The sequence below is a fragment of the Pipistrellus hanaki genome (assembly GCF_964339955.1).
Source record: "Pipistrellus hanaki genome assembly, chromosome: 1".
Classification (NCBI taxonomy): Eukaryota; Metazoa; Chordata; class Mammalia; order Chiroptera; family Vespertilionidae; genus Pipistrellus; species Pipistrellus hanaki.
In genome coordinates, this window is record NC_140503.1 from 3,725,153 (window position 1) to 3,749,649 (window position 24,497).

At 43.5% G+C, this 24,497-nt stretch overlaps 2 protein-coding genes across 4 annotated transcripts in view; one reads left to right on the forward strand and one right to left on the reverse strand.

Moving 5' to 3' along the window:
• Nucleotides 1–9,116, reverse strand: part of ATG2B (autophagy related 2B) — a 68,243-nt gene extending 59,127 nt beyond the window's left edge. For both annotated transcript variants that reach the window (XM_084898403.1, XM_084898402.1), the window contains exons 1-2: nucleotides 8,491–9,116; nucleotides 1,556–1,718 (exon numbers count right to left, since the gene is read on the reverse strand). In XM_084898403.1, coding sequence (XP_084754529.1) covers nucleotides 1,556–1,718; nucleotides 8,491–8,652 — 325 coding nt within the window. In that variant the 5' untranslated portion in view covers nucleotides 8,653–9,116. The remainder of the gene's footprint in view (nucleotides 1–1,555; nucleotides 1,719–8,490) is intronic.
• Nucleotides 9,117–9,215: 99 nt separating this feature from the next.
• Nucleotides 9,216–22,796, forward strand: GSKIP (GSK3B interacting protein). 2 transcript variants are annotated; one of them, XM_084861556.1, is made up of 3 exons: nucleotides 9,216–9,287; nucleotides 15,968–16,226; nucleotides 21,048–22,796. In XM_084861556.1, the coding sequence occupies exons 2-3, from the start codon at nucleotides 15,969–15,971 to the stop codon at nucleotides 21,207–21,209; spliced, it is 420 nt and encodes a 139-aa protein (XP_084717682.1). In that variant the 5' UTR covers nucleotides 9,216–9,287; nucleotide 15,968; the 3' UTR covers nucleotides 21,210–22,796. The 2 variants fall into 2 exon arrangements, with proteins under 2 accessions (XP_084717682.1, XP_084717681.1); XM_084861555.1 differs by lacking the exon at nucleotides 9,216–9,287 and adding an exon at nucleotides 9,335–9,584.
• Nucleotides 22,797–24,497: the final 1,701 nt, after the last annotated feature.

Sequence of the window (24,497 nt, forward strand, 5' to 3'; positions counted from 1 at the left end):
CAGGAGCGGAAACCACAGGCATGGAAACATGGAACAGACTAATGAATCTCATCAGGAAGGGGGGAGGGGAGAGGGCAGGAAGAGATTAACTAGAGATCTTATATGCATACTAGAGGTTCAGTGCATGGATTTGTGCACTAGTTGAGTCCCTCAGCCTGGCCCGCAGGGATATAGCCAAAACTGGCTTTCCTACATTTACCGGATTGCAAGAGGGTGCAGGCCAGGCTGAGGAGCCCCACTGGTGCACGATCTGTGCACCAGGCCTCTAGTGAATATATAATAATCTTATGTTTCTTACCCAAATTTCCCCAGCTACCCTGATAACATCCTTCATAAGAATAAATAAATAAACAATCGAACAAAGACATGATTATATACCACAATTAGTTATTCATGTCTTTAGCCTCCTTTAATCTGGAACAGTTCCTCCATCCTTCCTGTCTTCCATTACACTGACATTTTAACAGAACCAACCATTGACTTTATAAAATTTCCATTATTTTGGATTTGTCTGACTACTGCTTTATAATTTACCAAGAATAGTAAGTACAACACTGATGTGTGTCCTTCTAAGTTGATTACATCAGGACACAAATAAGCAGTCAGTTATTTGTGTTGGTGACTGTCAATTTTCTCCAACATAAAAGTAACTTTAGCCTTTTTAAAAAATATATAGCCCTGGCCAGGTGGCTCAATTGGTTGAAGCATTGTCCCTTACACCAAAAAGGTTGTGAGTTCGATTCCTGGGTTAGGGCACATACCTAGGTTGTGGGTTCGATCCCTGGTCAAGGCACTGAAGGGAGGTAACCAATTGATGTTTCTCTCTCTTCCTCTCCCTATACATAACCTCTGGTGAGGATTAAGACTAATGATAATAATCTATAAATCAGTGGGAGATAATTTGATACTCTCTAAATATTAAACTCCTCAATAACTCTTCACCAAATGGTATTAGCATTCATTGATGATTCTGTTCTATATCAATTTTTACTATGGTGGCCAAAAGAATGGTGAATTCTATTTTTGTTGTTTATAAGTAGGTATTCTACTGCAATAAAGATCTTTCCCTTCTCCCTACCCCCATTACATATTTATTTATTTGCATCAATACGGACTTAGGGTATTTTTTAAAATTTAGCATGTTATAATTCATTATTGTCATCATTATTTTTCATATTCAAGCTTTCTCAGATTTGGCTAATGGGAGTCCCTTCAAGCCTAATCTTGTGTCTTTTTAACAATTCTCCGTCAATTTTTGAGCACTTCCTTGCTTTCTGGCACAGTACTGTGAATCTTTAGAACACAGTAAGTAATTGATAACAAATAATTACATCAACTATCTACATACTAAAGTTCCTATGGGCAAATAGGCAGAGAAATAACATTAAAGATCACACACACACACACACACACACACACACACACACACACACTACACTCTCACAAATACAATGCAAAGCAATAAATTAAATACTGAATATAATGCAATTAGATTACTTTCCCAATCTCTGGAAAATAAAATAGACACAATCAGGAACACGTGAGATACACCTACCTAGGCGAGGTCTGGGCCGGAAGACCATCTCTAGCCCTTTCACTTCCAGTGCACAATTGTCCTGCAGCAAGGAGCCCCATGGAACTGACAGAGAAATGGACTGTATGAATCCTTCAGTGACTTCTAATGGCGCATCTGCTGACTCCAGGATCTCATTGAGACACTAAAGAGAAAAACCAAGGGTAATTTTAAATCAAGAGAACTTAAAATTGTTAACGTATTCAGATGCTGAATATGCTCCTATCTGTGTCAGACACCAGGATAAAGGAAGCAGAGACCTAGTTAAAGACAATCCCTGGTCCTCACAAGCTTACAAAGATAGCTCACCATGAAAGGCGCACATAATTAAAGTGTGATGAGCTGCACCCAGCTGGGGTGGCTCAGTGTTTGAGTGTGGACCTGTGAACCAGTAGATCATGGTTCAATCTTGGTCAGGGTACATGTCCAGGTTGTAGGCTCGATTCCCAGTGGGGGGGGAGGGCGGGACGGTGCAGGAGGCAGCCAATCAATGATTCTCTCATCACTAATGTTTCTCTCTCTCTCTCTCTCTCTCTCTCTCTCTCTCTCTCTCTCTCTCTCTCCTCTCCCTCTCCCTCTCCCTCTCCCTCTCCCTCTCCCTCTCCCTCTCCCCCTTCTTCTCTGAAATCAATAAAAATATATTATTTTTAAAAAGTGAGATGAGTTACATGACAGAGGAATGCATTATGCTACTTGAGCATGTAAAGACCCTAACCTGGAGATTCAAGGCAGGCGAGTTGAGGAAGTGCTATTTAAAGCTGAGACCAGAAGGCTGAGGAGTTAACTGGGCAAAATGTTCCAGGCAAAGACGAAGATGTGTGGATTAAAAAAAAAAAAAAAAAAAAGCAGAGAGGGCAAACACACGTGTTTGAGATGCAAGAGTATCGGAAGAGAAAAGAGGCTGTAGCTTTAGTGTACTGTGTCAGGGTGATGAGCCAGAGATAAGGCTACAGAGATAAGAGAGAGGGGCATCCAAGGAAGCTTGTAATTCATGTTAGAGTCTGAAATTTATCTCAAGGGCAAGGTGAAACCATTGAAAGATTTTCAGCTTCCATGCCATGGAACATTTAGAGGGCCTCTCTGCAGCCAGGTAGAGCAGGAATTGGAAGAAAGCAAGCTGCAGACAGAACGGTCCTTCTGAGTAGAAGCTGGAAAAATTGGTTTGGCAAGGAGAGCCACACTGAGAACAGTGAGAAGCGGATGGATTGGGGCGATATGTTAGGAAGAAAAGTTAACTGCCATCATGAGGAATGAAGAATAACTCCCGGATGCTGGCTTGAGCCACTTCTTAAACATTTACTGAGAGAGGGAAACCTGGAGAAGCTGGTTAGGCGAAAGACGAGGCGTAAGTCTCCAAGAATACATTGGAGCAGACATCCAGGTGGAGATGTCTAGGAAGCTGTTGGAAGTTCCGGTCTAGAGCTCGAGAGAGAAGGCTGGAGACAGAGAAGAGCACTGTAAGCTCAGAAGGCAAATGACGCCACGGGCGTGAGGAGAGGCAACCTTTAGGAACTTATGTGGAGGAAAATAACAAGAGGTCTAGGACAGAACCTAGTAAACACCAATATTTAAGAAACACGTTAAGAAAGAGGAACCTGCAAAAGGCAGAGAGGAGAAGGAAAATCAAGAAGGCTTCATTTTCCAGAAAATCGTGGAAAGACAGCATGAAAGAAAAGAGTGGGCAAGTGCAGCCACAGCTACAAAGGAGTCAAAGATTTCTAAGTATCGCCTGGACTCTCAGTAATATTCAGGGGAGAGGTGATGCCAAGGAGAGGGGCTTCAGTAGAGCGGGGAGGCAAGCCAGATTATACCAGAAGGTTGACAGAATGGATGTAAATAGTTAGCAGAATAATTAAGTGCATTTTTTGACAATGTATTTTTAAATTGGAATAAGTTATTAAATGCCAGTTTTATGTAGGGTACTTCCTGAAGGCCATGCTGGGTAAGATTGGAATCATAATTCTTTGTCTGTAAGCCTAATGCTGAATACTGAGTGAGACAGAAACGGGCTCATATTTTACCAGCCGTTATTACTGAGAGGCTTTCTTCACGCTGGGGCTTGTGCAATCATTCAGACTTTCTAAAAGTTCATGGAAACGGGTGGTCCCAAGGTACAAACACGCAGATCCTCACTCTATATATTCTTTCCCCACACTGACCTTCCTCACAAGAATACTTACAGCAGTGACGTCAGGTTGGGTATGCTTTCCCATAGCCCTTGGTGTAACCCACTTCTCCCACTTAGCCAAAAAAGGCCTATCTTTTTACCTTCCTGAATCCTCCCTTCAACACTGCCTAGCACATAAAGATCTCCAGGCAGGGCCAGGAACTGAAGTTTTCTGGTCTTTCCCTATCTTATACAGATTTTTTTTTAAATATATTTTATTTATTTTTTTTACAGAGAGGAAGGAAGAGAGATAGAGAGCTAAAAACGTCGATAAGTGAGAAACATTGACCAGCTGCCTCCTGCACACCCCCTACCGGGGATGTGCCTGCAACCAATGTACATGCTCTTGACCAGAATCGAACCTGGGACCTTTCAGTCCGCAGACCGACACTCTACCACTGAGCCAAACCGGCTTCGGCAATCTTATACATATTTTTGACATGACACCAAAGAAGTGAGTGATATTGCTACTGCAAATCCCTTTGGTTCTCATCCACTTATTTATGACATCAGTGTTTCTTAAGCTTATAACTATTTTAAAATTTGAGAATGAGCCCTGGCCAGGTGGCTCAATAGGTACTGTTCCTTATACCAAAAAAGGTTGAAGGTTCAATTCTTAAGAAGGGCACATACCTAGGTTGTGGGTTTGATCTCCAGTTGGGGAGCATACAGAAGGCAATTGATTGATATTTTCCTCTCTCTCCTCTCTCTCTCTTTTGCTCTTCCCTCCCCCTTCCTCTCTCTCTGAAATCAATAAAACATATTCTTGGGTAAAAATTAAAAAAAGAAAATTTATATAAAAGCATCCAGTACTATATACACTTAGACACACACACACACACACACACACACACACACACACGTATGTGCGTATGTGTGTGCATTTGTGTGTGTGTGTGTGTGTGTGTGTGTGTGTGTGTGGTGGTGAATAAATGGTCACTATTATCTTCAAAAGCAAACTAAAATCCCCTACCTTGATGCCATGCCCCTTTAGTCATCAACCTCATTTCTCTTTCTTTCGTCAAGGGAGCTATTTTCTCAAACCACAAACTACTATCTGCCTTCTAACAGCTCCTACGAAACTGCTCTTAACCGCCAATAAACTGACAAATGCAATGAAAAATGTTCGGTCCTCATCTTCTTTGAATTCTCATCTAATTCCTTTTTTGAAATGTTAACTTTTCTTGGCTTCTATAACACACTTCACGCTGAGTCTTTTTTCCCAGTTCTTTACCACTTAAAATGATGATACTCCTCAAGTTTCATCTTCAGAGTTTTTTGTTTCTCAAATGATCTACAATTGCTCATGCACTTTATGCCATTCCAGTGTTTCAGTCACCACTGATATTCTGATAACTCCCAAAACTTATCTCCAACTCTTCCTCAAATCCAATACTGTATAGCATACAGCATTTTGGCCACTTCAATGGGGAAAGAACTCATGAACGCCTCCCTCCCCCTTCAAACCCCTTAAAGTAGTAATCTCTAAAATGGATCTATCCCGGAGATAACAGATGACCCAATAGAGGAGAAAAATTACACATTCTATATTAAATGTTTCACATTTTTATACAGAGGGCATTGGCACCCTCACTCTAGCCATACATCAGACTGGTACAAAGAGAAGACCAGCCCTAGCAGGTTTGGCTCACTGCGGACTGAAGAGTCCCGGGTTCGATTCTGGTCAAGGGCACATACCTGGGTTGTGGGCTCCGTCCCCAGCAGGGGGCCTGCAGGAAGCAGCAGAACAATGACTCTCTCATCACTGATATTTCTCTCTCTCTCTCCCTCTCCCTTCCTCTCTGAAATCAATAAAAATATATTTTAAAAAAAGAAAAATTATATTTGGGAATGTATTAATTGTTACATAATTTTGTTGCTAAAATAATGTCTATTAAAAATACTATCTTTTTTAAAGTCATTACCTACACAAGTTATAAAAGATTTGAACATATGAAAAATTATTCCAATGAATCTAAAAGTCTTGCTTAAGAGTTTTTTGAATATATATATATATATATATATATAAACCCCTTCCAATTAATTAGCCAGAATAACTGATTGAGATCAAAGAAGGGAATGTCACTGCCAATTTCAACATAATCCTTGAGCATAATTGATGGTTGTCAATGGAAACATTAGTGACGTCGCCAATTATGCAATTCTTCCATTTGTATCTATGATTCTGTGAGGTATCTTTTTTTCAGTAATGAAAGTTATTCAAATGAACTGTCAAAAATAACTGAATTTGGAATCAGAAGTTTGAATAGCTATATTTAAGTGTCATATCAATATTTATCCTCAACAATGCTGGCCGGTTTGGCTTAGTGGATAGAGTGTTGACCTGTGGAATGAAGGGTCCTGGGTTCAATTCCGGTCAAGGGCACATGCTCAGGTTGTCGGCTCACTCCCCAGAGTGGGACGAGCATGAGATAGCCGATCAATTATTCTCTCTCTTTACTGATGTTTCCATCTCTCTCTCCCTCTCCCTTCCTCTCTGAAATCAATAAAAGTATATATATATATTTTTTTTTATAAAGTGATTGCTAAAATAGCTTTATTAAATGATTTATCATTAAAAGAACACACTATAATTAACAAATAAACAGCTCTAACCAGTTTGGCTCAGTGGATAGAGTGTCGGCCTTCGAACTGAAGGGTCCCAGGTTCGATTCCGGTCAAGGGCATATACCTTGGTTTCAGGCACATCTCCAGTAGGAAGTGTGCAGGAGGCAAATAATCGATGTTTCTCTCTCATCGATGTTTCTAACTCTCTATCTCTCTCCCTTCCTCTCTGTAAAAAATCAATAAAATATATTTAAAAAGTAAATAAATAAACAGTAACAGCAAATGTTTACTGGAAACTTTATTTGACATTATCATTTTGGCTTGGCATATCCCTCACCTTCAAGGAATAGGACAAGAAATCTTCAGAGTAAGTCTAGCCATAAATCACTCTACCAATGATCCTGAAGCCAAGCTGTAAAATTCAAATGTCACCACCTTTGATTTTCCATGAGGATTACATAATCCACACAAATTAAGATTCCCTAGCACAGCGTCTTTAATACAGATGATGCCCAATAAACATTTACTTTCCTTTGAAGCCAGAGGATTCATAAAGAAATAAGGGCCTTAGAAATTAGACAGGTTTGAGTTCTCACTGTACCACTTGTTGGCCGTGTCACCTGGAGAAAATTATTTAACTCCATCTGTAAAATGGAAATAATAATTCCCACCTAATAAGGTTAAGGTGAAAAGCCACTAATGAATAATGTATACAAAATCATTCAACCCACAAAAGACAGTTAATAAATACACAACCCTCCTCCTTCAAGATAGCCCATTCATAATTGTACTGAAAGTAAGGACTCATGGGTCATTAAATTTATTTTATTTTTTAATGGGTCATTGAACTTTAAAATACCCACCAAAATCCCTATCTTCTAGTAAGAATTACAATAACGCAGTACTCTGCCCAGTGCCCAGCATGGAGTGGATAGATATGCCGTTCATGTTGCCTGAACTCAAGTGAGTGACTGTCCAATGTCCACAGGCAAACTGTGGCAGGAGCTGGCCTATGTACTCTCCCTAGTTTAAGTCATCTAGTTACGGGTATTCATGCTAGTGCAAATCAACTTAAGGGTCATAATGCAGATTTGTCATTTTGAGCTTTTCCAGTTTCTATGGCTAAGAATTCATTACTTTGTTAAAAATGCTTTTACATAAAGGGGGAAAGCACAGCTTTTTACACAGCTTACATCAGGAGGGGGAAAAGGGGTTTCCATTTGCTCTTGCACAACTATCACAGGAAAGTCATCTACATTTACGATGTCCTACATGGAAACTGTTTAGGGTTGCTTTTAGAATAGCAAAACTCTAGAACGGTACAGCCAACTCAAACTCTAAGCAGTGGACTCTGGCGCCATAAATAAATGGCTGGGGGCAGGGGAAAGCCGCTTGTCAAACCCAAGGCGGCGTGTACTTTAAGTAAAACACTACTCAGCGAGCATACAAATGCAAGTGCAACTGCCTGTGCTGAGCCGAGATGCAGCTGAGGCACCTGTAAGGCGCCAGGAGTCACCTCGCAGCCTCTGGATGGCCAGCAGGAAGCAGGACTTTAAATGCCCGAGAATCGCAGCCTCAGCGCTTTTGCAACACCTGCGGTGACGCTGGGTCACGTGAGAGCCCCCGCGCGCCCAGGGCCATTCACAGGCTGGCCTCGCAGCATGTCAACAAGCAAAAGCAGGCAAACCGGCGGGGGCGGCCCTCGCCCAGCTTCCTCCGGGTGGCAAAGGCCGTCCGAGGTCCACGCAGTGCCAGGAGCCGAGCCCCGATGCACGGCACAAAGCCTAGGAGCGCTGACATCCCAGAGGGCCTCCCCTACTCCAATCTCCCGAGTGTCACCCCGTGAAACGGGGTCTGTTTGCCACAGCACACCTCCCCTCCCCCGCGACCCCTTCCATCTGAAGGGGCAGCACGGGTCACCTCCCTCCACGGACCCCTTCCCAGACCCCAGCCACTGACCCCGCGGATTCCCACAGCGAAGACGCCGAGATCTCTGTTACGTTTCTGCAACACGTGCTGTGAGGGCGCAAACTTGCTGGGAAGAGAAGCAACCCCGTCACCGCCTGTATCTGAGCCCCGCCGCACTGCCCGGGGAGGGGGGGTGTCACCGATTCTGGGTGACAGGCCTTCGAACCGCCCTGAGGAGGGGACCGAGGCCCGGCCGCCCGCCCGCAGCTCTTACCCATTTGTCCAGGGGGACCTGGGCGAGGGAGCCGGTGCCCTGATACAGGTCCAGGCTGAGCTGCTCCAGGCTCAGCTTCTCCTGCAGGAAGTGGCCCAGGTACCGCTGCAGGAGGTACCGGCAGGCCCTCTTCTTGATGGACTCCGAGAACGGCCACGGCATGATGAGGGCTGGCGGCGGCGGCGGCGGGCGGCGGCGACTCCGGCCTCGCGGCTCAGGCTCGGGCTCCAGGCCGCGGCCGCGGCGCCTCGGGTTCCGGCCGGCGTCCCCGGGCCGCGGCTGGGCCTACGCCCGGGGCGACCCCTCCATGCCCGCTGGCACCCACCGGGCGTCCGTCACGACGACCCCATCTCCCGCGCCGCGCCGCTAGCTCTAGGCCCGGCGGACCGGGACGAGGAGGGGCGGAAGAGTCCTCGTCGCCCCTGACCCGCGGGGTCCCGGGAGGTCCCCGTCCACACGGAGAGAAAGAGGGGGGGCGGCGGGGAGGCAGCAGGGCCTGAGGCAGGGCTCAGCGGACGCCGCCGCCGCCGCCGCCGCGCCACGAATTTGTTGTCATCCGGGGGCGCGCTCCCGGCCCAGGCGGCGCTCCCGGCGCGTTCGCGAGACCTGTGCTCCCCGCGCGCGACCGGACGTGCCCGGAAGTGACGTCACACAGGCCTTGGCGGAGGCGGGAAGAAGGGCCCGGAAGCGAGCGGCTTCCGGCTCCGAGGGGGCGGGGCGAGGGGCGGAGGGGGCGGCGCCGCGGGCCGGCTCCTGACGCCCGGGGTGGGGAGACCCGGAGGCCGGCGGGCGCGCAGGTGAGCGGCCGCCGGGATGGCTGCTGGCGGGCGGGACGGAGGGCGGCCGCCGAGGAGGGCCGCCGGGAGGGGAGGGAAGGCCGAGGCCCCGCCCAGCGGGACGCGGAGCCGCGGGCCGGGCCGGGAGGGGCGGTGGCTGGAGGAGCCGGGGACGGGGCCGGCCTGGGCGGTCCCGGGCGTCTCGGACGCCGGCCCGGAGCGGGGAGAGCTGCAGCCGCGGTCTCGCACCCCCGCCGCCCCGAGCACTGCCCGGTGTGGGTCCCTGTCAGCAAGTTCCTCGTCGCCCGACCCGCTCAGGTATTGTTCCCGAAGCTTCCTGTTCGCGCCCGCCGATCGGTCCTCGTCCGGGGTGCGCTGCCCCGGGACCGGGAAGCGGGAGTTTTCGAGGCATTTGCGGGCGGAGCCGCTTTCTCTCCGGCCGGTCCCGAGCCTCCCGACCTCGCGGAAACGTGGGCCAAGCGCTCGATCCGGACTCTGCGCCGCCGCCGTGTGTCTGCCCGGGAGGCGGCCCCGGCTCCTCGGCGCCCCGAAAAGGCCTGCAAGCCGGGCGCCCCGAGTTGCGGTCCGGACGCGGTGAACCGGCCCTGCCCTCCGAGCCTTTGCCAAACCTGCGCGATGGAGCGTCTGCTCTCGAGGATTGCTGTGAAAACGGAATATGACGAGCGAACCTAAACAAGAGTCCTGCTCCATACAGTTCATTTTTTCACAGAGTGTAATTGAGGGTAGTAAACGAAGACGACCTGTCTAAGGAGATTTTATTTGTTGGCAACTCACGAAATGCCTTCGAAATGCTGGCACAGCCCCCAATGCTGTCAGACAGAGGGAGCTCCGGTTCCCCTTCCTCTTACACCCAGTGTGCCTTCCAGGGTGGGTAGTCGGTCAGATTGTTGGTGCCCCGCGTTCCTTGTGGTCTTGTTCCCGGCATCCTCGGCGACTTCCCACTCCCTTGTCTTCGTTCATGCAAAAGTACTGGTGAAGGGTCCAGTAAGTGGAAGTGTTCCCAACTGGAAAGGCGGAAAGGGTAAATAAGAATCAGGCAAGCTCTAGCCGGTGTTGCTCAGTGGATGGAGCATCGGCCTGCGGACTTGGGGGGTCCCAGGTTCGGTTCCGTCAACAGCATGTGCTTTGGTTGCGGGCACATCCCCAGTGGGGGGGAGTGCTGTAGGCAGCTGATCCATGTTTCTCTCTCAGCGATGTTTCTGACTCTCTATCCCTTCCCTTCCTCTCTGTAAAAAAAAAAAAAATCAATGAAATATATTTAAAAAAAAAAAATGAGGCAGAACCTTCAAGGAACTTATGTTCAGTGAAAGAGCTAGTCCTTGACTCAGTAAATAAATCCTGATTTCCTGCATGAGCCAGGGACTGTTCTGGTGCTGGGGAGACCCACTGAGCCAGCTAAGGCCCTGCCCTCCCGGAGCTGATGTGTCATTGAAGGCGGAGGAAACAAACAATAAATAAATAATGCCCCACCCCGCGCACGCCCGTGCCATTCCCTTCCCCTCTCTCCTTTCCCCACGGGCACCGATCCCCTGACTGTCTAAGGGACCCCAGGATATTTTTGCTACAGTCAATACTTGCTTTTCTACAAAGGATGTGCCATATGGTGATGTGTGCAGTAGGAATAAATAAGGAGATAAAGCAATGTAACCCTGGCTGGAGTGGCTCAGTGGGTGGGGCGTCATCCCTTGCACCAAGGGGTTGCCAGTTTGATTCCCGTCAGGGCACATGCCGGGGCCATGGGCTTAATTCTGGGAGGGGGCGTGCAGGAGGCAACGGGTTGGTGTTCCCATCTCACATCGATGTTTCCCTCTCCTCCTTTCCGCTCTCTCTAAAAATCAATTTTACAGCCGAGACCGGTTTGGCTCAATGGATAGAGCGTCGGCTTGGGGACTGAAGGGTCCAGGGTTCGATTCCGGTCAAGGGCATGTACCTTGGTTGCGGGCATATCCCCAGTAGGGGGTGTGCAAGAGGCAGCTGATCAATGACTCTTTCTCATCGATGTTTCTAACTCTCTATCTCTCTCCCTTCCTCTCTGTACAAAATCAATTATATATATATATATATATATATATATATATATATAAATTTTTTAAATCTTTAAAAAAGATAAAACAAAGAGAATGGAGAGGAAAGAGATTTGGCCCTTGTACAGAGAAGGGAAGGGTACGGAACGACCTCTTAATAGGGTGGCATTTTAGCAGAGACCTACAGTTCTTTCCAGGCAGAGGAGCAGCAAGTGCAAGGCCCTGTCCCGAGGGAGCAAAGGGGTGAGGGTCAGGTCATGTAGTCATTGGAGGCCATTGTAAGAACACTAGGAGCCCTGCGCACCAATCCCTGCAGAGTAGCTTGCTGCTGCTTGCCTCAGCTGGTCACCTGCCCACCACCGCTGGTCGCTCTCTGCTGCTTGTAGCTCACTGTCTCTCCCTCCCCGCTTATAGCTAGCTGCCTCACCCTCCTGATGATCGGTGGTCATGCAGTTGGTCATTACACCTCAGGGTAAAATGGATCGTTAGCATATTCCTCTCTTATTATATAGGAGGATTATATAGGATTGGCTCTCACTCTGGGTAAGGGAGTTTGAGGAGAGGGGTGACCTGATCTGGCCTGTGTTTACTAACTGCTGTGTTGAGAATAGACTTGTGTGGAACTAGAGTGGCTTGGACTGGAGTGGTGGCAGTGAGGATGGTAAGAAGCAATTGGATTCTGGACATTGAAGATAATAAGACATGTTTGTGAATAATAATAGTAATACTTGCCTTAAAAGGAGTGTAAACAAAGTGGTATGAAAATGTGGGATCTCATCTGGCAGGGAATTAGAATAGGCCTTGGGTGGTTTGAACTGAACTCTTGAGTAATAGATACTGTTGATTTATTTCAGGTTCACATGTTAAATAGTAAGTGATTTCTTTTGAAATATAGAATTACGTTTAGGCTGTTTATAGAATGTCTGAAATTTCAAATATCAGAAAAGGAAAATAAAATCAGGAGATTTTATAGCAAACATACTCCCTTCACTGATTTTTGTCTCTCCTATATACAGTACTACATCAACTTTAATATCTTACTGGTTCCTTCATTCATGAGTTAAATACATTTTGACACATGATTACTATAGGTATGTGACCCAAGTAGAAAAAATTAGTTACTGCAAAGGAAAAGATTAGTGAACTTGAAGACACAACAATAAAATTGGAGTCCCCAAAGAGTGGAGAGACAGATAATAATAATGACCAAAATTTGTTGAAATTTATTGAGAACTGTAAACCCACAGGCAAGTGGTTCAAGGAACCTCAAGCAAAAGAAACATGAAAAAAAATAAATAAATAAAAATAAAAAAATAAAAACTATACCAAGTGGAACAAAGATAACAATGGCATCAGATTTATCATAGGAAACGGTGCAAGCAAAATGGTAATAGAGTCTTGAAAGGGGGAGGCAAACGTCAACCTAAGATTTTTATACCCATCAAAAATACCTTTCAAAATAGTAGGCGAAAGGAAGTCTTGTTCAGATATACAAAAGCTGAAAGAATTTAACAGCGGCAGATTGATACTGCAGGAAATGTTGAAGGAAGTTTGAAATGACAGAAGGAAATGATACAGGTTATAGACCCAGGTGTACATCAACACAAAGGAAGGAGGGGCCCCAGGAATGGTAACTCTATGGTTAACTATAAAATGCCTGTGCAGTGATGATGGTGCTAGAGTTACAAAGCATGAAACCTATTGTTAAGGAACCTTCCCAAAGGAGACAGTGAACTTGACAAGTACTCTGGGCCTCCTTTTAGTAGAACTATGTAAACTGCCTACTTATATTGCCCATCCAATATATTAGTTAACTTTTCCAAAAAGCAAGGGCAGAAAACTTTAGCTATCTTAACACTGTTTTTCCTGCTGATAGAATATGGACACTGTGGCAGAGAGACTGTGCCTCCCACCAATGTTGCCCATGTCCTAATTCCCAGAATCTGGGAACATGTTACCTTAAATGGCAAAAGGAACTTTCTAGATTTCTCACCTCCAGAACTGTAAGAAATAAATGTGGGTCATTTTAAGCTACTACATTTGTGGTAATTTGTGACAGCAGCAATGCAGACTAACATAGAAATATATTAATATTCAAATTCTACAACGTTTTTATAAACACTTTCTACATGACAGGTACAAAAATATCATTAGGGTTCCATTCTCCCCCACCACCACCACCCCCTCCCGCCCCCCCATCCTCTTCTATAAAGCTGTTGAAGAGCTAGACCAATCATTGCTTTTTATTTTGAGTCATCTCCTAAGTCAGTTAGGATACTTTCAGTTGGGAAAGTAGCTGGGATTTATTTGCTCCAATAACTGAAAAGTGCAAAGGTTGGGCAGCCATCAGAACTCAGGCAACATTTCTCATCAACTTTTGGCTCCGTCCTTTTCCCGTTTTCAGCACTGTCTTGGCCCAGGTTCTCCCATAAGCATCTTTTTCATGTAATGATTATTATTATTTCTGACATCTCTAACTGAGATACTGGATTACTGAAGCCAAATGAAGATGTTCGGTATTCATGATGTTAAGAGATTTATAGTGGACAGTCATGTTTCTTCAAACTAGCTGTAAATAAATAAAATGAGCTCATTTTCTATACATAAAACCAAGCATAAAGGAAGATAATGATTATTTTTAGAGTAAAGTAGAAATTTTAGAAAACAAATATTTTCACTAACTCATACAGTAACTCAGTATTAGATTTCAGTTATCTGACAAATGGATCCAATAATAATTGGTAAATTAAAAAAAAATAATTGGTAAATTTATAATTAACTTGTATTGTTAGGGGTGACTAATTCTTGAAAGTTCTATAGGAGACTAAATAAAGGGTTTTTAAAGCATATAAGTTGAAATAGGACTGATGGAATGTATTATTTGTACATTTGTGTGAGTTTTTAATAGTTTATTATAATTGCCTTTGGCAAATAGTTCTGACTTTTTAAAAATATGTTTTATGCCGAAACCAGTTTGGCTCAGCGGTAGAGCGTCGGTCTGCGGACTGAAAGGTCCCAGGTGCGATTCCGGTCAAGGGCATGTACATTGGTTGCGGGCACATCCCCGGTAGGAGGTGTGCAAGAGGCGGTTGGTCGATGTTTCTCTCTCATCGGCGTTTCTAGCTCTCTATCTCTCTCCCTTCCTCTCTGTAAAAAATCAATAAAATATTAAAATATATTAAAAAAAAAAAAAGCCGGGACCGGTTTGGCTCAGTGGATAGAGCGTCGGCCTGCGGACTGAAAGGTCCCGGGTTCGATTCTGGTCAAGGGCATGTACCTTGGTTGCGGGCGCATCCCCAGTAGGGGGTGTGCAAGAGGCAGCTGATCGATGATTCTCTCTCATCGATGTTTCTAACTCTCTATCCCTCTCTCTTCCTCTCTGTGAAAAATCAATAAAATATATATTTTTTTTTAAATCAATAAAATATATTTTTAAAAAATAAAAATATATGTTTTTCTTGCTTTTTCAGAGGGAGAGTGAGAGAGAAACATCAATTAATTCCCTCCCATACACACCCCAACCAGGGATCGAATCCAAAACCTAAACATGTACCCTGAACTGGTATCAAACCAGCAACCTTTCAGTGACTGGGACAGCGCTCAGTGACTGGGACAGCGCTCAGTGAACTCAGCACACCAGCCTGGGCATAGTTTTGACTTTTATAATGAGTCAATAACAACTATAGGAACTCCAGCTCCTTAAGATTTTTGCTAATATTATAGTTTAGAGTTGACTGTGTAGTGGAATTACCCAGAAGCTCTGAAAAAAATACCCAAAATAATTACTCAGACATTTTTTTTAATATATTTTATTGATTTTGTACAGAGAGGAAAGGAGAGAGATAGAGAGTTAGAAACATCGATGAGAGAGAATCATCTATCAGCTGCCTCCTGCACACCCCCTATTGGGGATATGCCCGCAACCAAGGTACATGCCCTTGACCGGAATCGAACCCGGGACCCTTCAGTCCCCAAGCCGACGCTCTATCCATTGAGCCACACCAGTTTCGGCTACTCAGATATTTTTTATTCAGTTTCTCTGAGGTGGGAGGTGAAGAGGTGTCAGTGGCTGAGGATATCATACTTTGCCTCTCAAATTGGCAAATATTAAAAAGGATTGGAAAGAATGTGGAAAAAACAAAAGAGGATAACCCTGCATGGTCTCTTGGTGGAGTTTTTTGGTTTGGTTTTGTTTTGTTTTGGTTTTGTTTGTTTTTTTGTGTTTTTTTAAAGGGTAAATCAGCATTATAGCATTATCTATTGAAAGTTAAAATGAGCATGTGCTTTGACTCAGCAATTACAGTTTTAAATATCCTAGAAAAGTAATTACACATAAGAAGACGTACTAAGATTTTTACTGAGGCATTGTTTGAAATAACTAAAACTTAATATTCTCAATTCTTAACAATATGGGAGCTACCTTTTTGGGGAAGTGGAGAACAGAGGCTCTTTTTCTGAAAATCTATAGGTGTCTATATAATTTTGCTGTGAAAACCTATTAGAAGTGGTTTTCAACAATATTTTCCAGAAAAATTGTTGACTAGTTTATGCTTTCTGCTAGAGAGCAGTAGTAATAAGGCATGTCAGGCATTGCTTTAATCACACAATAACTTCTGGAGTGTCTTTCTGTAAAGAGTCATGTCTACTTTTTTATAGGATGGAGACAGATTGTAATCCCATGGAGCTAGGCAGTATGTCAGGATTTGAAGAAGATGCGGAGCTCAATGGTTTTGAAGGAACTGACATGAAAGACATGAGGCTAGAGGCGGAAGCAGTGGTAAATGACGTGCTCTTTGCCGTGAACACCATGTTTGTCTCCAAAAGCCTGCGCTGTGCCGATGATGTGGCCTACATCAACGTGGAAACGAGAGAAAGGAACAGGTACTGCCTGGAGCTCACTGAAGCAGGCCTTAAGGTGAGCGCCTTTTCTTTCTGGAAAAAGAAAGTATATCTTTTTTTTAAACATATATATTTTTATTGATTTCAGAGAGGAAGGGAGTGGGAGATGGACACATCAATGATGAGAGAGAATCATCGATTGGCTGCCTCCTGTACACCCTCTACTGGGGATCGAACCTACAACCCAGGCATGTGCCCTAGATAGAAACTGAATCTGGGACCCTCAGTCCCCATAGGCCGACGCTCTATCCACTGAGCCAAACCAGCCAGGACAGAAATTATTCATATTTTTACCACTTTATCACAGAGGGGCCAGGGAGTGGGAAGGAGTGTTAAACGAGATCTCACCACTCAGCAGCTAACAGGAGTTTTTAAAAGAAAACTTTTATGTAGGAATTTTTAATAATACTCAAGTCTTTCACTAACATGGGGAAATGGAGTTTTTATTAAAAAATTGATTGGTGGTATTACTTTGTTTTAATGATCACCCCCAAAATTAAATTATTTCTTACCTACAGTTAAATATGTGCACCAGAATTAAGCATTCCCTGCACTGGCTGAGTATTATAGGCTTGTATGGAGATGATCTTCTTCCACGGCTTACAAATGTCTCTTCTGTGAAAAGAACACACGTGGCTCCCCTGCTCTCTAGCTGTTAGATCAAAGTCACGTTACAGCAGACAGTTGCACCTCAGAATCTGTTGGCTCTTTATTATGTGTGAGCCGTCTAGGCAGTGACCTAAAACCCTTTATACCAGAATCCTGAGTTTAGAATAGTAGAAAGTACCACCTAAAACCAGCTTTTCGTTTAAAAAAAAAACAAAACACACAACTATTATAAAAATTTTGACCTGCTGAACAAAGGAGAAGTATTAGAAACTCCAAAATTTAGTTGTAACTTTACTAATTAATTAATACTCAGTCTCAATCAAAGATCTCTGACTTTTCTGTTTCTGTTCTGTTTCAAAAGTTGCACAGAACAGCCGAAACTGGTTTGGCTCAGTGGATAGAGCATCAGCCTGCGGACTGAAAGGTCCCAGGTGGACTGAAAGGTTCCAGGTTTGATTCCGGTCAAGGGCATGTACCTTGGTTGCAGGCACATCCCCAGTAGGGGGTGTGCAAGAGGCAGCTAGTCAATGATTCTCTCATTGATGTTTCTAACTTTCTACCCCTCTCTCTTCCTCTCGTAAAAAAATCAATAAAATATATATGTTAAAAAAAAAAAAAGTTGCACAGAACATAAAGTAGAGGCCAAAGCCTAAGCAGGTGAGAATGCCATGTAATCATATGTTCAAAGGCTATATGAACTTCTGTTTCACTAGATTCAGTTCCTTAAGAAGCAGATGAGCCCCGTGTTCTGTGTACTCCTCATTAAGGATCATTTGTATTGAAGAAAATTGCAAAGCCAGCAGCTTGACTACTCTCAGTTCCCTCAAGCTGCCATGCAGGTAGCTGCTTAGCTTAGAGAGTGAAACTTGAATTAACTAATTTTACATTCTTTTCTCAATCCCTAAATTTATACTAAAAGCTTATAGTCTTCAGAAATGAATCTTAAATAGAAGTAGGCAAATCAAAAGTAGAGATATCTGACCTTGGATAAGGTAATTATATTTTACATTGATTAATTCTAAGGTAACTATGGTGAAGTATGACCAGTTCTGATCAGAGTCAGAAATCTTACATGTGAATTTGAGTGATTTTGAGTAAGTTAGTCAACCTTTAGGAGTTTGGTTCTTTATCGATAACCTGGAGATTAAATTTAAAAACACAAGGAATTGGAGGATTATTATATGAATAAAGTATAGAGAAAGAACTAGGTCAGTTATAAAGCTTGACATGTAGGTACTTAAATATTTTTTCAGTCTTATTCAGTTAACATTCATTGAGCAACTATCCTGTGTTAGGAATTAGAAATGAAACTATGAATAAGATATGATCCCAATCCTACTAGGAAGGCCAGTCTTACAGGGATCAGAATGGGGCATACAGAACTGTAATACAGCCCAGCTAGTGGTTGAGTGTGACCAGGAGGTCACGGTTCGATTCCTGGTCAGGGGACATGCCCAGATTGCAGGCCCAATCCCCAGTGGAGGACATGCAGGAGGCAACCAATCAATGATTGATGTTTCTCTCTCTCATTGTCCCTTCCTCTCTGAAATCAATAAAAAAAAAAATCTATACTAATAATAGATGAATATGCAAGTTCTCCAGGATGCCATCACAGTAACAGCAACTACTGAATAGCAGGCTGCATGGGGCTATCAGGCCGGCAGGGGGTTAGTGAGGGACGACCAAATGACTGAACACCAGGCTGCGTGGGTGACCAGACCAGCAGGGGGCAGTTGGAGGTGACCAGGCCAGCAGGGGGGCCAGTTAGGGGCAATCAGGCCAGCAGGGGAGTCAGTAAGGGGCAACCAGGCCAGCGCGGGGGGCGGGGGGGACGACAGTTAGGGCGACCAGGCCAGCAGCAGGGGGCAGTTGGGGGCGACCAGGCTGGCAGGGCGGGGTGGCAGTTAGGGATGATAAGGCCCGCAGGCAGAGGAAGTTAGAGGTGATCAGGCTGCCGGGGGTTGGGAAGGCGTGCGGGGGGCAATAAGGTTTGATCAGGCAGGCAGGCAGGCAGGTGAGTAGTTAGGAGCCAGCGGTCCCAGGTTATGAGAGGGATGTCCAACTGCCAGTTTAGGGATCTATCAACTATCTAGGGATCAGGCCTAAACCGGCAGTCAGACATCCCCCAAGGGGTCCTGGATTGGAGAGAGTAGGCTGGGCTGAGGGGACCCCTTCTCATGCACAAATTTTGTGCACAGGGCCTCTAGTGTGTGTGTGTGTGTGTGTGTGTGTGTGTGTGTGTGTGTGTGTGTAATTTTTTAAAATCTCCTTACCTTTAAAAAAACAACAATTATAATACAGTGGTTCCCCCCCCGCCACTTATGCACATGTTCACTTTCCACAGTTTCAGTTATCTGGTCAACCATGGTTTGAAAATATTCAATGGAAAATTCCAGGAAAAAAGAATTTATACAGGGTTGGGCAAAAGTAGGTTAAATTACCAGCCATCATTATGTAAAAGATAAATTATAAATAAGGATACAGCTTTAGCCAGTTTGGCTCAGTGGATAGAAGGTAGACCTGTGGACTGAAGTGTCTGAGGTTCAAGGGCACATGCCCAGGTTGTGGGCTTGATCCCCAGTAGGGGAGTACATGAGGCAGCCGATACCTCTCATCATCGATGTTTCTACTTCCCTTTCCCTTCCTGTCCGAAATCAATAAAAATATATTTTTTAAAATATATCAATAAGTAAGGATACTAAATAATAATGAGACAAATAATACAAATAAATAATATAAAAATTAATAAGTAATAATACAAGAATAAACTTTCAGGTACTCACAGCTGTAAACCTACTTTTGCCAACCCCTGGACATTTTAAGTTGCAGCCTCTCTGAGTAGTATGGTGAACCCCGTGCCTTCTTGTCCACACTGCCCGGGACATCCCTTTGTCCAGCACACCTGTGCTATGTACACTACTCGCCCGTTACTCAGTAGCATCTCAGGTACCAGATCGGTTATCAGAGAGGGCACATTTACATAACCTTAATTAACCACAGTATATTGTTATAATTGTTCTATTGTATTTTATTAGTTATTAATTCATCTCTTACTGTTTCTAGTTTATAAATTAAACTGTATCATAGGTATGTATATATGCATGTGTGCATATATGTATGTATGTATGTATGTATGTATGTATGTATGTATGGGAAAAACAAAGAACCTGTGGGACGTAGTGCTGTCCATGGTTTCAGGCCTCCGCTGGGCGTCTTGGAACATCTCCCCGCGGAGAGGCGGCTGCCGTGCCCGGTGAAAAGTGCTGCAGTAACACGTGGTTCTGAAGAGGCTGTCAGCTCCCTCGGGGGCTGCCTCTGCTTTTCAGTAACCCCCCCATACACACACACACACACACACACACACACACACACTCACTCACACACTCACTTCTACTTCTAACATAAACTTGCATCTTCTGCGGTTTGAATAGACGGCCTAACAACCCAGCGCTTACAGAGGGAATTCACAAGCTTTAGTCGGTCAACAAAAGCTAAAGGAATTTTGCCCTGTACTGTGCTGGTGAACTGTGACATGTCTCACATAATGGTGGTGGAGAGAAAAGCTTTAGCTGCATTTAAAGAAAAATAAATAAAACAGTAACATCCCCTTTTATCTCACGGAGTTGTTCATTCGTTTCCCTACTAGATAAGTAATGTATTAGTAATGTGAAATGGCCTTTCAGATTACTAATCATAAAGGACGATTAAAGCTATAAATACTTTCTAGCATTCTTTATAAAGGAGTCCAAAGGATTAATTCTAAGGGAGCTCTGCTGAAGTATGGCCAATTCTGATCAGAGTCAGAAGTCTTACATAGGAAGCTAAGTAAATAGCTGCTATATTATCTATTATAGTGCTTTTATATACCGGCTCTCGATACATGTGGAATTAAATTGAAGCATGGTGTTTTATTTTTTTTTAAACGTGTTAAATTATGAAAATGCAACACTGCTTTTGATAGCTTTTTAATTTTTTTCTTTGTTTTAGGACCAGGAGTTGGTAAATCAAACCATTAAAATTCTGAAAAACAAAATTATAAAGAGAGTGTTTTTGCAAGGGTTATTCCTATAAGTTGTAACTTGCTTAAATATTTTTAAAAAATTATATTAAAATATGCACATTTTAACTATTGATTGAAAAAGTGTCATTAGAGAATGACCCAGGTAAACAGTTGGTTTTTGCGCTGCCATGATGAGATCGAATCATTGAACTCCCTGTTCTCTTGTAGATAGTAGGCTATGCCTTTGACGAGGTGGACGATCACTTACAGAGCCCCTACCATGAAACCGTCTACTCCCTGCTGGACACGCTCAGCCCCGCCTACCGGGACGCCTTCGGCAACGCGCTCCTTCAAAGGCTGGAAGCTCTGAAGAGGGATGGACAGTCATGACTAAGCCTTTTCCTTTCAGAGGGGGTGGCTGCTGGTACAAAGCGTTGATGTAAAGCTTGAAATTCTCGCATATGGTCATAGAAAATGCATCTTTGATTTTGTGTCTTTATCTTTTCTTGCTTCAAATTTGGCTTTTGACTTAGAACATTATTGAGTAACGAATCGTCTTTCTTGGTTCCTGATTCATGAAGGGAATTGCTGTAATACCATCATTAAGACTTTCAAATTTCTTCACGTAGTATCTCTGCATTTCAAAACCAAATCAGTGTTTCGTTCTGTTACTCCAGGACTTCGATTGCTGCCAGCACTCTCTGTCACACGGGAACTTCCGGACTTGCACAGTAATGTAGGATTTAAAAGGACCTACCTGCAAACTGATTCAGCTCGCTAAATCAGGCGTTTACTCCTAGCTTGGACTAACTTTGTAATAATTATTTTGGTACTAGCCTTACTGGAAACAAATTATCAACCGGTTTCCCCTGCACAAAATCTGAAATTCACTGAATCAATCTATTTATATGACTGATATGGACTGATAAAGATGGATCAAATATATATTACTTAGCTAGTATTCAATGAACAACAGGGACTGAGATAGTCCTGTATTCCTTGTTTGCAACAGCCAGCGAACTAAGAGGATAACCGTTAGCAAATGAATGTAATAACTTTTTCCAAGGTGTTTAAGCACATAAGCAAATAGAGGAACAGGCTCCATTCTTTTTCTTAACAAAAAGCATCTTCAATGTGTGGGATTTAAAAGAAAGAAGATTCTGATTTCCTAAACGATCTTTTGGCCTGTGTTGATTCTTATTATGAACGTTTGTTTACATGATGTACAGTATATATTCAGAAAGTATTTTTGCCTCAGTGTTTACTTTCTATAATGTACTTTGGTATTCCCACAGCACCCTCCTTTCCCAGCAGAGGTGCAGTGTTTTGTCTCAATGCTGAACCCACAGTGTAATCTGAGTGCATTGTGTGGGTTTGAAAACCAAAGGATGAAGGAAGCATTCCCAGACTTCATATTTGAAAAAGGGAGAAATCTGTATTTTATATTTTACTACAGGTACTAAGGTTTATAAACTTAGTAAACTATACCATGCTGCTATGTGTTTTCAAGAACATGTTGCATAGTAATGATTGGGGGAGTTTTTTTTAATACTAGCATTCAAAAGCAGCAGCTGTTAGAAATGTTGAACTAGAATTCTGCATTTAAACACTCCTTCGGGAATTTGTCATTTGCAGGCTTTGTTTTCTGTCATTGTTAAGTACTTTCAGGCTCTGAAGGTTTTGTAGACCAGAGGGAGTTAGAGTTTGGTTCCAGTCATGTTTCTTGCAAACCTCATTGGAATGCTTTCATTATGGTTGATAATGCATATTCATTCTCAGCTTTGCTTTCATATGCTTAACTGTTTGGGCAGTGAAGTCTCACTTCAGGTTGAACAATCTCAGGCTAACTGTAAAGGATCTTTGTAAAGTTTGAATAAAATTCTATCTGTTCATTTTGAGTTAAGTATGCAGAAAAAAAATGATTGTATGTTTGAAAGTTGAAATTGTTCATTTTGTGATAAATGATTGATTTCAAGAGCTTCTGTTTCTTTTTCTTTTTTCTTAAATAGAAGAGTTTCTAAAACCTGGACTTTTCACTCCAAAGTCTTGCCACAATGGTGTTGCTTGAAAGAAAGGTTAATCGGTGCTTAGTGACACAGAGCTCTTAAGCTGTGACCTTTTGCAATGAGATCTGGGGAGCAAGCCAATGCAATGTCATTTCCATTTTTGAATCCAGTATTGTTACATTTTAATGTGAGGTGAGTTGCGCTTTTTATCACTATGAAAGAGGAACAGGAAGAGAAGACTTAGTAAAACACTGATAATAAAACCTCCACTAGATTGTGAAACCTCAATTTTATTATACCAAGATTGTTTAAAGCAGATAGCTTAAAGCCTTGATTACACTTCCAAAGGAAAAAGGAAAAATAACTCAAGTAAATTTTTTTTAAAAATGAGAATGGGCAAATGATATAAACAACTCAGAAAAAAAAAAAAAATACAGATATCCACTAGTAACTACTTGAAAGATATTCAACCTGACCAGTAATTCAAGAAAGGAAAATAGGTTTGTCTATGTTGGGCCATTTCACCTAATCATTTAATAATTTCTATTTTCTATATAATTAGAGGCCCAGTGTACCTCAGCCCCTCCTCCACTCCCCCCATTGTACGAATGTCATGCACCAGGCCTCTAGTATGGCATAAAAGCCTAAGAGACCATGACTGTGGAACAACCAGAAAGACTGGTCACTGTGATGCATACTGATCACCAGGGGGCAGATGCTCAACACAGGAGCTGCCCTCTGGTGGTCAGCCACTGAGCCAGAAGCCAGGCTCACAGCTGGCAAGCACAGCAGCCGTGGCAGGAGCCTCGCCTGCCTCCGTAGCAGCACTAAGGAGCAGCGAACAGGCAGGCGGACATCCCTCAAGGGGTCCTGGAGTGTGAGCAGGCACAGGCTGGGCTGAGGGACCCCTTCCCCCTACCCAGCCCCCAGTGCACAAATTTCATGCACTGGATCTCTAGTTTAAATATAATGATAGCAGTAAGGTTGGAGGATATTCTGGCACAACCTTTCTGGCAAACATTAGTAGTAGAGCCTTTACAAAGTTTGTAACTTCTGGTGCTATCCTAGCCAGTTATGGTGAGTGATTCCGAGGACATATACTGCAAGGATGTTCATTTTGCCTAATGAACCATTGGAATGGCTCTAAAAGTGATTAAGTTATGCCACATTAATGGGAAAATGTACAGCCATTAAAAATCATCAGGCGGGGGAGAAATAACAATGGGGAAACTGGGGGGAAAAAATGAAACTAGTCCTAGCCAGTTTGGCTCAGTGGATGAGCATCGGCCTGCAGACCAAAAGGCCCCAGGTTCAATTCTGGCCAAGGGCACATGCCCAGGTTGCAGTCTTGATCACCAGTGTGAGGTGTGCAGGAGGCAGCCAATCAATGATACTCTCTCATCATTGATATTTCTCTCTTCCTCTCTCTTCTCTGAAATCAGTAAAAATATAATTTTAATGAAACTAACTTATTTTGGAAAACACTCATCTATGTGAACAGGAAAATGAAATAAAATATTCTACATGTTCATAGTCCTCAGCAGGTGGTAACATAGGTAGTTTTCATTTTCTCAATACTTTTTCACATTTTCTACATTTGCTTATATATTCTAACTAGAGGCCCAATGCACGAAGATTCATGCAAGAATGGGCCTGCCTTCCTCTGGCTGCC

Bases quoted from the DNA above. Each gene is read 5' to 3' on its own strand.
- GSKIP (XM_084861556.1), top strand. From the start codon at position 15,969: ATGGAGACAGATTGTAATCCCATGGAGCTAGGCAGTATGTCAGGATTT. The intron at 16,227-21,047 runs GTGAGCGCCTTT...GTTCTCTTGTAG, and splicing joins TCACTGAAGCAGGCCTTAAG to ATAGTAGGCTATGCCTTTGA.